The sequence below is a fragment of the Theobroma cacao genome, chromosome 7 (genome assembly GCF_000208745.1).
Source record: "Theobroma cacao cultivar B97-61/B2 chromosome 7, Criollo_cocoa_genome_V2, whole genome shotgun sequence".
NCBI classification, from domain to species: Eukaryota; Viridiplantae; Streptophyta; class Magnoliopsida; order Malvales; family Malvaceae; genus Theobroma; species Theobroma cacao.
In genome coordinates this window covers 5,174,352-5,186,904 of record NC_030856.1, presented here as the reverse complement: position 1 = coordinate 5,186,904, position 12,553 = coordinate 5,174,352, and the positions used below count along the sequence as shown (strand labels likewise).

Sequence of the window (12,553 nt, the reverse complement as noted above, 5' to 3'; positions counted from 1 at the left end):
ATTATAAGTTTTATATTATAAAGTATATATATTAAAAGACGTTACAAGTCAATTAATAATCATTGTTTCATTAATTAATTTAATTAACTACATGAATTTACCCTTAATTACATGAAATAAAAAAATTAGTTAGATTCCAAAACTATTCTAATCTTAAAGCTCTCTTTAAGTATATATATTATAAGTTATAATTTTTGTAATCTTAACCCAAAATAAAAAGTAAATACATTTTTATTAAAAATGTGTATACTAGTAATTATATTCCTTTATAATATGATATGATATTCATATTATTTAAATATAATTAATAATCTAATAATATTTTTATTTATATATATTTATATCATCACATTAATAATTTAACTAACTATATTTTTAATATATTTGTCAACATTTAACAAAGAAAACTGTTGATCAAGATGGTACAAACTTTGGATATCTTTCTTTCTTATTTGGATTCAATTATTTAAATAATAAAAATATATATAAACGGGTTCGGGCCTAATCGGAGAGGTCAAGAGAAACATTGATCAATTAAGCTGAGTGTTCACATAATCAATCAATCCATACTTCATAGTTTGTTGACATTGTTCCATGCAACTTCATGTCATGGATAGACCAACCAGTCTTGTGATTTCTCTTTGTAGTTCGACCAAACCAGGGTCAAGCATTCGTTGTAAGAAATGGACGAACTAACAGATAGTTGGTAAGAGAAAGAACACAACATTTCATTTCAATGCGTGGCTCAATGATAAAGCAAAACAGGGTTAGATTCTTCCTTTTCCCAAATAAAAATAAAAACACATCATTCTAATGTTGCATTGCCAAAGAGTAACATGCCTGATGGATCAAAGCCAACGAGTCTAACTGCACTGCAGATGAATGAAAGGATTGTACAGCAAACATCGGTAGCAGTACTTTTGGGAACTGCATAACGACCGAAGGTGGCGGCTAAGGAAAGTCAAAAGAAAGCAGCTTTCTAATAGGGTTAACTATGTTAGAAATTTCAACTGTATGAACAGTTCATTTTCAAGGCTGCTAGCCTTCACAGGTCTGCAACACAAGGTACAAAGGAAATGTATTCAACCTTAACCACCATGAAGTATCATACCATATAAAATATTGAAATATGCAAATGAATACATGGTAAAACAATGGAGCTAGAACATTATGCTTTATACATGGCTGCTATATTTCTTCTTCGGTTAACATTATTGATACTGCAATTTTCTAGACAATAGGCAATGATAAACGTGCTAGATTTTGCTTCTTTCTTTTTTCATCACATTAAATGATCTCAGATCTCTGCATTTAATTTACGGCTAACAATAAGCTCTACAAGAATGGGCCATATCTTAGCAAATTACAGTTGCCGAGTGGAAAGAAATACACATGATTAATCACAGAGAGATATTTCTCAATAAGCTATAAGCTTTAGCTAAATATGACCCCTAGCCATCTTCCTAAAAACACCAACCTATACAAAAAGAACCCACCCAACAACTCGGATCATATTTCACAAGAGAATCTGCAGCCAAATTACTTGCAGCGATCATCTTGATGATGCTCATCTTCATTTGCTGTTTACAAAATTTAGCTCAACGACCAGAAACAAATAACGAATTGGTTGATATTTGGTTCCCTTCTAACTGAACTTTTCTCATCTTTGCCTTATCAAGGCGTGCTCGTCGAACAGCTTCTTGGATTTGGCGATCATGATCCTTGAGCACCTGATCCATGTTGCCTGACGGAACTATTAACGGACCAGAGTAGTGAATTTTGTGACCCTTTGACCCATAACCAAGCTGGAAACAAAAATCATAAAAAGCATGTATCAGATACTTGAAATGGATATAAGTTACTAGCAATCAACCAAAAACCCAAAAGCATGTTGAAATGCAGAAAACCAGAAAACACTGAATACAAGAATCAACAAATTATCACAAATATCCCACTTCACTACAATGAGGCTCTTCTTTAGCATGAAGTTGACCAGGATGATCAATCATCAAGGCACAAAAAATAGGTTCACCACTTACCAGAACTGGATCTTTGCTGTTACTTCTTCCATCTTCTTTCTGCTGCAGATTATGTTTCTGATCTTGTTGGATGAAGGATTCTGAAGCCTCCTTGAAGGATCCTGGAAATCTTGCAATCTTTGGAGCTTCTGATTGCGAAGAACCAGATCTTTCCCTGCGATCTTCAGATATAAGACTACTTCTCCTTGCTGCCACTAAACCTGACATCATTGACAAGTCAGCCCCAGTAGAAATTTTTGGAGCATCATCCAGGTTTTTCCCAGACTTTGCCCATGCAGCCCGGTGAGCCAGTGGCCCTGAATGTGAGGCTCTCTTGTAATGATTCCCCTGCGCATCTGCATTTGATTCTACTGCTTGTGATGGTCTAGGTGGATCTATAGGAAAGCCTGAGGCAACTTCTTCAGGATGAGGATTAAACTTCTCACTCCGGCTCTTAGAATTGGATTGACCTTGTCTTTTCTGGAATGTCAAAGAAATGTTCGTAACATCAAATTAATGTAACTGTCTAGAAGAGGCAAATTTGATAAAATAGAATAACAAAAAAAATTCAATTACTTAAGTAGAAAGCTTATAAGCAAAAACATGAATTGGAATTTACATCTTTTTTATAAAGGCTAGCAAAAGAGGGGAGAAGCAATCACAAAATCAAGCAGCACCATATTAGCTACCTGGATATCTAAATCTAATCCATCTACTAGTAATAATCACTCAAATTAATATCATAACAGACTTCAACAAGCAATTCAGTTGGCCTAGCACCACATCAGTCCCAGCATTGTGCGGCATGTAAATGAAGAAAAGAAAGTTAAGACTGAAATTTTCTAACAAATAACAATCCATTTTCCAAATCTCTTTCCCCTTATAATCTCTTTAGCCAACTGGATCATATTGATACAGAAGAATGTAGACATGCCAAAAATAAATTAATAAAGTCAAGTAAAAGCAGATTGTTTATGTACTTGGAATTGCCCTACCCAAATTACAAACTGATAGGCATTTGTTCATATAATGCCTATTTCCCAGGCAAAAACTAAATAAATAAAGTCAAGGAAAAATTATCAGAACTTTTTGGGAAAGGAATGCAAATTGGTCTGATGGAGAAGTGATAGCCTTCAGACCAGAAGGCATATGGTCAACGGAGATCATTGGAAGACATTTATCATGTTTTATGCTCTGCTTTATATGATGGTTGTTCAATGGTGTTTTAGTATTGCAAGCATGATGGTCATATGGATGATCACCAATTTACACTTTACTCCATTATTTTCCAGTTACTGTTGTCCCAGGAACTTCATCCCTTTTGGCTTAATTCAGTTATACGGTAAAGCATCAGCTAACTTGGTCATTAGTGCAGCATGAGCACTGCACCTCAATTGTAAAGAAAACAAGCCATCCACCTGTTACTTCAATCAATGAGGTCTCTCTACAACTTGTTAGTTATCATTTCTTCCCTCCTCTCCCATCCTGATTTTACTCAGATTTTCAGAATCAAAAGTTAGATTCTGCTTCTTTTCTTATTTTCCATTTTCAATTCCTTTATGGTTTAATTTATGCTTATTACACATAAGCGTATAACAGCCTGCCCTTGATTGAAAGAAGAAAAGGGGGTAAGAATATATATCTCAACCATGTTTAAAAACAGAGGGATAATTTAATAACATGTCTAGAGGAGGACTAAGCACTTAAAACAAGTCATGAGAACATGTCATTAAGCATTAAAACCAACCTATGTAGCAGGAAAAGGCTTAATTGCTGTTTTTGTATATCATTAAGCTTAAAAATCTTGTGAGTTGTGAAATTGATAATTAATCTGATATCCAGATGCATATGCTAGCTGATAATGCCCATCACCAAACATGTAGAGCACAAAGAAAGGAAATGGAAAATTATTAACTAAATCATAAGTTACCTGCATTGACAAGACTAGTTCAGCATTAGCATCAGGCGCTGGTATGGCTCGAGACTCTCTTGTTCCTCTCCTGTCAAGATCAGGTCTCTGGCCTTTGCTTCCTGCTGCTCCTTGTCTGCCAATACAAACAAAAGTAGTTTATTAGCACCTATACCAACCACTCAAGATTTTAGGCCATTATGGCGACAGCAGCAGCAGAACAGCCAAAGATGAGGATACTAGCTCATCCAGTAAAAATAAACACCAAGTTTACAGCAGTCCGGCATAGGCTGAGACTCAAGAGATCAAATTATTTGATTGCTGAACTGACATGCAATCATAAGTTTTTGGATGATCCCTTTGAAGCATTCAATTTTCTTTGGAAGTAAATCCTTCAAAAGTATCCAAAGAGTTTAAAGAAAATATTCCTTAAGAAGCATGAAATTTTCCATATAGCATAAATACTTTCACAGAAACAAACTAAGGAAGATTAACATTTGATTGTAATTACTATACAATATGCACCTTCTAACTTCCTCATCTCTTATTTTTGCATCAAACTCTTTGCTTGGGGGATACTTTGGCAAGCTTGAAGGATCACAGGGAAGAGGTTTCACTATAAAGAACTGCAAAACACAAATAAAAACAAGTCAAGTACACTAGATAATATAGATAAGATTAATAAATCATTACAACAAAAAATTATAACAATATGATTTAGGACTAAAATACAATTGGCAGTACTATACTAAAGAATCCATTCCAGAGGAAACTTCCCAAAGTCATAGTGACTTAGATGAGATGGTGATTAAGTAATGTTCTCTTGCATCCCAAGGCAGCAGGGGATTGAACACAACCTAGATGGTAAAACAAGTCAAGGGGTTTTGGTATTCAAGTTTCATATTTGAACTCTGGCACGAATGCTCTAAAAAAGCCTGACCCGGAGGCTCATGTTAATACATGACAAATAACTGTGATAGCAGACCTTTAGGCACACAAAAATATGCCCGTTAATACCATTAATATTTACCCTGAATAAATGAAATATAGTAGAACAAAATTCTGATCCAGTTGTCAAACAAATAAGATGTGCAACTTGTCTTAGGATACTAGAATGTGTCCTACCCTTTCAATGAAAAATTATGTTCCCTTAACTACTTTAATCAACAATGATAAAATTCCTAAAAAGGAATATAAGTATTGAAAAGGCAAAAGAGCTACAATATAATCATTGGTTGCATGTCATCTTGCTAAAATAATCAAGTCATTTTGCAAAATTCAACCTTCATTACCAACATTCACCCTGTGACACCATCCCCCTGAAAAAATAGACATGCTTGCAGATATGCATGGATTATCATTATCTAAAATTTTAATAGAAATTAATTTCTCAAAAACATTATACCTCACTCTTGAGAGCAGAAGTTGCAGATCCACGATCAGCAGGGTCAATGGAAAGCAAGGTCTCCATGAGTGCTAAAGCCGGGGCAGGGAATTCCTTAAATGTTTCTGCAACACAGCGTCTATAAGGCTGTTGGGGCTTAAAAATGGTTGCATGAGGCAACTTTGATTTTCTCCAATAGTCTTCAGACGGTGAGCCACAAAGTTTGAAAATTTTATGCAACTGCTCCACCTACAAAGCAGAATGACAGACCTCAAATCATTTAATTTTATAACCAAACTATTTCCAATTTGAGTGGACAAAACCACGTCAGATTGCCACAAACAAAACAAAGGAGACAACACATAATTGAAGAAAACTTAATAGCTATATCTGATTGCCACAAAAATATTCCTAATTGAAAAATGAGATAATGCTAAACATAAGAATGAACACCTATACTTGCTTTCAAAGTTCACATTAACAATATTTCCCCGGCCATACAGCCAGCTTATATGCATTGGCTTGTCACCACTCAAATTCATTTGCACAAATACACATAAAAATTAGTATTACAGGAAGAGAGAAGCCCATATAACACATAGTGTTCTAGCTGATGCACCTACTAAAAAAATTATTACGGTGCACTCTATCATAAGTTACACTAAATCTCCCATTAAAATAAATTCTTGTAACCAAGGCTATCTCAAATACCAGCTTACCAGCTTAGAAACATATTATTATGAGGACAACATGCTATTCAAACTACACCTACAAGAACCATCAACTCCCTAATAATCCCTGTAGTAGCACACCCTGATTAGATACACGGTAGTTTGGCACTACTAAGGAACAATATAAGCTTTTGAACTGGTCCAGAAATCTCCGAGAATATTTGACCAGTGGTGCTTATGACAGACCTAAGAACAATTAAAAAGTCTATTCTCCTCGTCAGCAGTCAGTATACACATAAAGGTTACGGGAAAAAAGTTCTCTCATAATCCATATCAATATCACTTCCTGCAGATGGGCTTCTTCCCCTCTCACACACACACATATTCCACCATGGCTCTCACTATTCGATTCAGACGTTAGATTTTCCAAAGATTCTTGCATATCCAACAATTTGCTTTGAGCTATCACCATCGTTGAGCCTGAACCTGCCTAGAAACATCCTAAAAGATATTTCCAATACATCTCAATCAAGTTGGCTCTCGAAAATATCATTAACGCTAGACTCATTGAAGACTCCTGCATGCATATTCAAGTTGCAACAGCTTGCTTTGAGCTGTTTTGATCAAGCCTAAATCTTCCTTAAAAACCCCAATTGGGGACAGATGTTTCAGCCTCAATCAGTACCTTGGTAAAATCAGTATCATTTGTATAATAAATGCTAGGCTGCTATATGACTTGAAGTCTAACAGCCACATATCACACATTCTGTAGCTAAAATACATGTTATGCATCTCACATTACACAATAAAGTTTCTACTTAAGACTGTAAATGCTTAGCAGGAAAGCTTCATTTAATAACAAAAACACACCTCAGTTCTTCCAGGCATGATGGGCTTGCCAGCATATAACTCAGCAAGTATGCAACCTGTACTCCATAAATCCACAGCAGTACCATAGTAAGTGGCCCCAAGTAAAAGCTCTGGTGGTCTATACCAAAGAGTAACAACACGGCTTGTCAAGGGCTGACTTTGATGGGGATCATAAAAACTAGCCAGGCCAAAGTCTGCAATCTTCAAGATGCCATTATTGTCAATTAGAAGGTTGGAACCCTTTATGTCACGATGTAGGACACCACGGCTGTGACAATGATCAAGACCACATAAAAGTTGCTGCATGTAACACTTAACCTGCCCAAAAGTTCAATGAATTGAATGTCAGGATAGCCGTTCAATGAAAGCAAAATTTTCTGATTTCACAGAATATTTTCTACTTATTAAGACTGCAATATAAAAAAAATGCAAAATCATGTAATCCCCATGTTTATGGGAATAATCATTCTGGACCACAGTTACTACTTACCAACATGTAAACTTTGGAAATATATTAAATTGCAGCTAAGAAAGAATAATAAAGCAAAACAATCTGAAGTACCTGTGCTTCTGAAAACTTCAGACCAGGGTGTGAAGCAAGACCAGCCAAATCATGTTCCATGTACTCAAAAACAAGGTACAAGCTGCAAGACATCCTCGAGGTAACCAGACCTTCCAGCTTTATTACATTTGGATGATCAAGTCTACGTAGAATGTGAATTTCCCTTGCCATAAATCGAACACTCTCCGGCTCGAGGTTATCAAATCTTACTTTCTTCAGAGCAACAACTTTTTTCTGATCTAAATCACGAGCCCTATAAACATTACTATAAGTTCCTTGGCCAATCTGCATAGAAAATATAAGTTAAGGTAACAGGCATGATTACTAGCCATGAGAAACTGTCAACTTAAAGCATAGTGTTAGGTTATAAGATAAGAGAAATCACAATAAATGCCTGTGGTATACAATCAACAAAACATACTGAATTCCAATAATACACCTTCTTAAGTTACATTATCAAAATTAGACATCTAGAAGTCAGTAAAATGCCTCCAAGTATAGCTTTGTCACGTATGAGCTTGGAATGAAGATATCTTTATGATTCAAATTACCAAAACTACTAATTGGCAAGTGGCTTAGGAATTATGAATTATGATAACATGCTTTACAATCATTAACAGATGTCCAAATGGATTACAAGGAACTATGATTCTAAATATAATAGCAAAAATGTGAATCTCAACAATCAATGCAGAGACTAACAAGGAACTACTAAAAGTTAACTGATAAGACAAATAAAGAAATTTTCAATGGTATTTGCGACAGGAGGACCAAGCATACACAAGAGTAAACAAAGAACTAAATTAAGGAAAGACATAATTACTTTATCTAGCTTCTCAAATGAGTCTGCACGCCGTGGTACCCATCCCCTGATTGCCTCTCCTGCCACTGTAGCTAACCAAGCAGGCCACCCTGCTGCCACCTGCTCTCCTTCTGTAGCTTTCGGTACGCTACCCATCCCTGGGTGTTGACTAACAACATACTCCATCTTGTCCCTCTTCCTTTCCAAATTCTCACCATGCACCCGAACCGCACCATTCACTTGTTTATCAATCAACATTGTCCTCCCTTCATTGTTATCATACCGATCCTTTGCTCTATATGCTTCCTCCCTCCTTGAAGAAGTGGCCCTTGACACCCTAACATCCGATGAGGCCTTACTAGAAGGCCTCTCTCTAGGACTCTCCTTGCTATCTTCAATAGCAGAAGGCTTGCAACAAATGCAACCCATCATACACCAAAACCCCTCAACAAAACCTTATTCAGTTCTTCTATAGTCAATAACTACCCCTCATTCCTTCAAGAACTCTAGTTTTCCGACCCTATCCTCCTCGTCCATTCCCATCGTACTCAAAAAGCTTAAAGACTCAACTAAAAAACTAAAACCCCAATATTCCATCCAAATTCCAATCTATTTGAAAATCTCATTTCTTCACCAACATTCAACCAAATGAATATAACCAAGAACCCAGTTTTCTAGAAAAACGCCAATAAAGCTGCAAACTTTGCTATAAACCGAACATAAAAATGCAAATTTTCCAATCTAATTAAAATTGCATTTCTTCAACAACATTTAAGCAAATTGAAAAAATAAACAGAAGACCACTCTCTAGAAAACTCAATAAAACTACAAACGTCACCACAAAACTAAAAAAAAAGTAAAAAATAAAACTTCCAAAGAACAAGCTTCCAAGATAAACAAACTAATATAAATTCAATACCACCCTTGAAAATGACAGGTCTTCATACACTCAAATTTTCTTCAAACTCTCCTTTCCCAATCAAATGACTCAATACCCACAATTCTAAACTACCTAAAAGTCTCAAAAACCAAAAAATAAAAAATAAACAACAACAAAAACCCACTAAAAATCTACACTTTTTCTTTCAAGTACCTTTACGAAAAAGCTTCTTTCTTTTGCAGTCCCTAGAGAGAGTTAAGTGATCTAGGGTTTGCAAGTAAAAAATTGAGAGAGAAAAATGGATCTAAAGCAGGCAAAGAAAAGAAATAAAATTGTTTTACAGAGTTTCTTTTTTTTTTTTGGTCGAGTGTGGAAAAGGAGAAATTAATAATCCTGAGGCAATAATTTATTGATAATAGTATTTAACGGCGGGTATTTAATATTTTTCGATATTTATATAAAATTTAATTTTATTGGATTTAGGGTTTTGTGAAAACCAATGCGTTAAAAGACATTCTTGATGTGTTTGACGATCCCACGCGCTTTTGAAAAGGAAAGAGTTTGTTTGTTAAGGCCTTGCTAAATGGTCATTTTTATTTTTATTGTTTATCTATTTAGGGAATAATTTCCTTTTTTAGGGTAAGAAGTAAACCAAAGCAATGATAAGTTTTCTTTTTTGCTTTTTCTCTTTTTTCTTTAATAATGATTTGCCTTTAGGATTTCATAATACCGATTAATCATTTGCGAGAAAAAAATTATAATGATTTGGGTCTGATTATCATCGACCCATTAACTTTTTATATCAAAATCATATGATTTTCAAAATTAATTATAAATGTAAGTTGTTAGCAATGATCGATTTAAATTATTATATAAATTTTAACAACTATATTCCTATTCGATGTAAAATAAAAAATTACAAAAATAATATTATTTAATGTTTTCATATCTAAACTTATGCTTAATTATTTGTGTTGGTCAAAAAAAATAAAATTTATTTTTAAAAAGTTTTTATTAAATTGAGTGGTTAATGTTAAAAAATAATAAAATTTTAAAATGATTGGATAAAATTCATATATAAAGAAGAAAAAACAATAAAAAAACCCATTTAACAAACCTAAAAACAATATAGCAATGTAAGTAAGTAGTACCATTTTTTCTTTGATAAAATGTTTTCGATTTTTGTAATCAATTTAACGTCGAGACATATATATATATATATATAATTGAATATAGTTACATGTAAATAAATACTATGTATTTTCACATTTAATCACCTTAAAAAGTTTGTAAATTAGAAAATTAAATTCTCATATAACTAAAAATCTTTTCTTATTTTTTAAAAATTTTATAAAAATGTACTCGAATATTTGATTCAATGAAATATATATTTTGTTTAAAAAATTAAATTTAAAAATATTTTTAAATAAAAAATCATGAAATTGAATAAATTCTTCATAAAATTGAAAAGCACTAAAAATTTTTTAAAAAGCAAAAACTTAAATTGCTTTGCCAAAAAGGTTCTATAATCCCTCAATGATTAATTTCCCTTCCATTTGGAGGTTAAGAAAGCAACGCGTACCTTTCACTCGCTGACTAGGAGCGTGTGAAAATATTGAAACGACTTCTGGGATTAAGACAGTAAGGAAAAGTTGAGAGAAGGTCGTTGGCTTTTTATCAGTTTACTTTCATAAATACTGTTAGGTGAGAGAATTACCATCCAACTCACTCACACTGTAAATCTTTTCCCCTTTCTTTTGTTTGGGTCCCAGGTCCCCAAATTAATTTTCAATGACATCATCAACGTCCATTTTCCCATCACAATTGCTTATCAACCTAATCACAGCATTTATATATAATTTAATTTAATTAAATAAACAATTATTATTCTTAATTAAGAATTGACATTTTGTGTGTCAGAATTTTCTAGTTTTGACCAATTTTAAGATGACCTATTTTTTCCATGCGCTGATGACTTATTTGCCACTTCAAGTGTGACTATCAACTTTGACTTTGGGATATTAAAATAGTAATCATAGACTTTATTTTGAGGTTATTAAGGTCAATATTTATATTTTTTTTATTATGCAATTCTAACTAATTATGGACCATAAATGTAAAAGACTAGTTCAGATTAAATAATTAAGCACGTATAATTATTGTTGTAATTAGGTAATAACTTTAATCATTCAATTCGATGGAATTTGGGTTGAAGCCATTAGATAAGGATGAACCCATCTAACATCTTAAATCTCTAAATCATTCTATGTTCGATTAAAAATTCATACTTTCGATTTAAAATCTTAAATTCAAATGTTTTGAAAAAGAGTCGATAAAGTTTATAAAGTGTAATAAATTTAATTCTCTGTATATAATTTAAAATTTGATAAATTTTACACATAGTTTATGGCAGAGAAACTTATATGAGCATTGTGAGGTGAGATAAAGTTTATGCAAGTTTTATTTTTTTAATGTGAAGTTGCATGTACAAATAGTAATAATAATTATATTAAAAAAATTACATATCATATGAAAAATCATTGAACATAAAAATCAGTCAATAAATCAACATATAGTCAGACAAATTTAACGAAAAATTAGATTAAATTTACATTTGATGAGACTTGAACTTAAGATTTCATAATATTAAAAAAATTAATATATTTAAAAAATGACATATTTTGGGTTTTTCATGAATATTTAAGATTCAATAAAAGACAAATACAAGGGGTAGAACAAAAATAGGTGAAGAACCAACCCACATGGATCCAATGCAAGTCATGTGCTGTCCAATGTTTTGTCCTTAAAAATCCCCTCCCAAAAAAAATAAAAACAGAAAATGAAAAGAAGGAAAAGAAAAGGAAACATTAGAAGGAAGCTAGCCAACAATTGCTGTCCAAATCTATTTAATTTTACAAGCAGTTTTATCCATATGATCATGCATATGTGAAATTTATGGCTATGTCTTCTGTCTCCAAGACAAGTGAACATACACTTGGGACCCCCCTCCATTGTTCATGGCTTTGGGATTGGTCCACATTTTTTGGCTTCTCAATCACCCATGTCTCCATTCAATTCAACATTTGGTAAAGCTTCTCATGATTATGGGCTTTCTAATTTGTATCTTAGTTACCAACTCCATTATTTTTATGTGGGGGGTGGGGGGCAAATTGTTTATGTATTTCAAATGGGAATTGTGCAAAGTGGGGGTGGTGAGGGAGGGGGGCCATGGCCTCTTGTTGTAAAACAACAGAAGATTAAAAGAATTGAAAAGCTATGTGAGTTGTTTGATTACAATATTTTTCATCTTCTTTTGGATGGTAAGGTATGAAAATCAGTGATGATGGTGATTTTGCCTTTTCAAAAGGGTTTTTAGTTCACAAAAGTTTGTGGAGGAAAAAGAAAACTAATGGCACTTGTGATGGTGGGAGGGGGGGAATGGTGGTGAAATCATAGC

At 33.5% G+C, this 12,553-nt stretch overlaps 1 protein-coding gene across 1 annotated transcript; it reads right to left on the bottom strand.

Annotated features, from left to right (window-relative positions):
* Positions 1,246–9,417, bottom strand: LOC18593989 (probable serine/threonine-protein kinase At1g54610). The gene is made up of 8 exons (XM_018125120.1): positions 8,238–9,417; positions 7,415–7,699; positions 6,853–7,170; positions 5,333–5,560; positions 4,453–4,553; positions 3,949–4,063; positions 2,040–2,498; positions 1,246–1,805 (listed from the first exon to the last, which is right to left on the bottom strand). The coding sequence occupies exons 1-8, from the start codon at positions 8,646–8,648 to the stop codon at positions 1,599–1,601; spliced, it is 2,124 nt and encodes a 707-aa protein (XP_017980609.1). The 5' UTR covers positions 8,649–9,417; the 3' UTR covers positions 1,246–1,598.

Excerpts from the sequence above, each read along its gene's own strand:
- LOC18593989 (XM_018125120.1), bottom strand. The coding sequence starts at position 8,648 with ATGATGGGTTGCATTTGTTGCAAGCCTTCTGCTATTGAAGATAGCAAG. Across the intron at positions 7,700-8,237 it reads CATTTGAGAAGCTAGATAAA|ATTGGCCAAGGAACTTATAG; the intron begins GTAATTATGTCT and ends TTTTCTATGCAG. Across the intron at positions 2,499-3,948 it reads AACTAGTCTTGTCAATGCAG|AAAAGACAAGGTCAATCCAA; the intron begins GTAACTTATGAT and ends TTGACATTCCAG.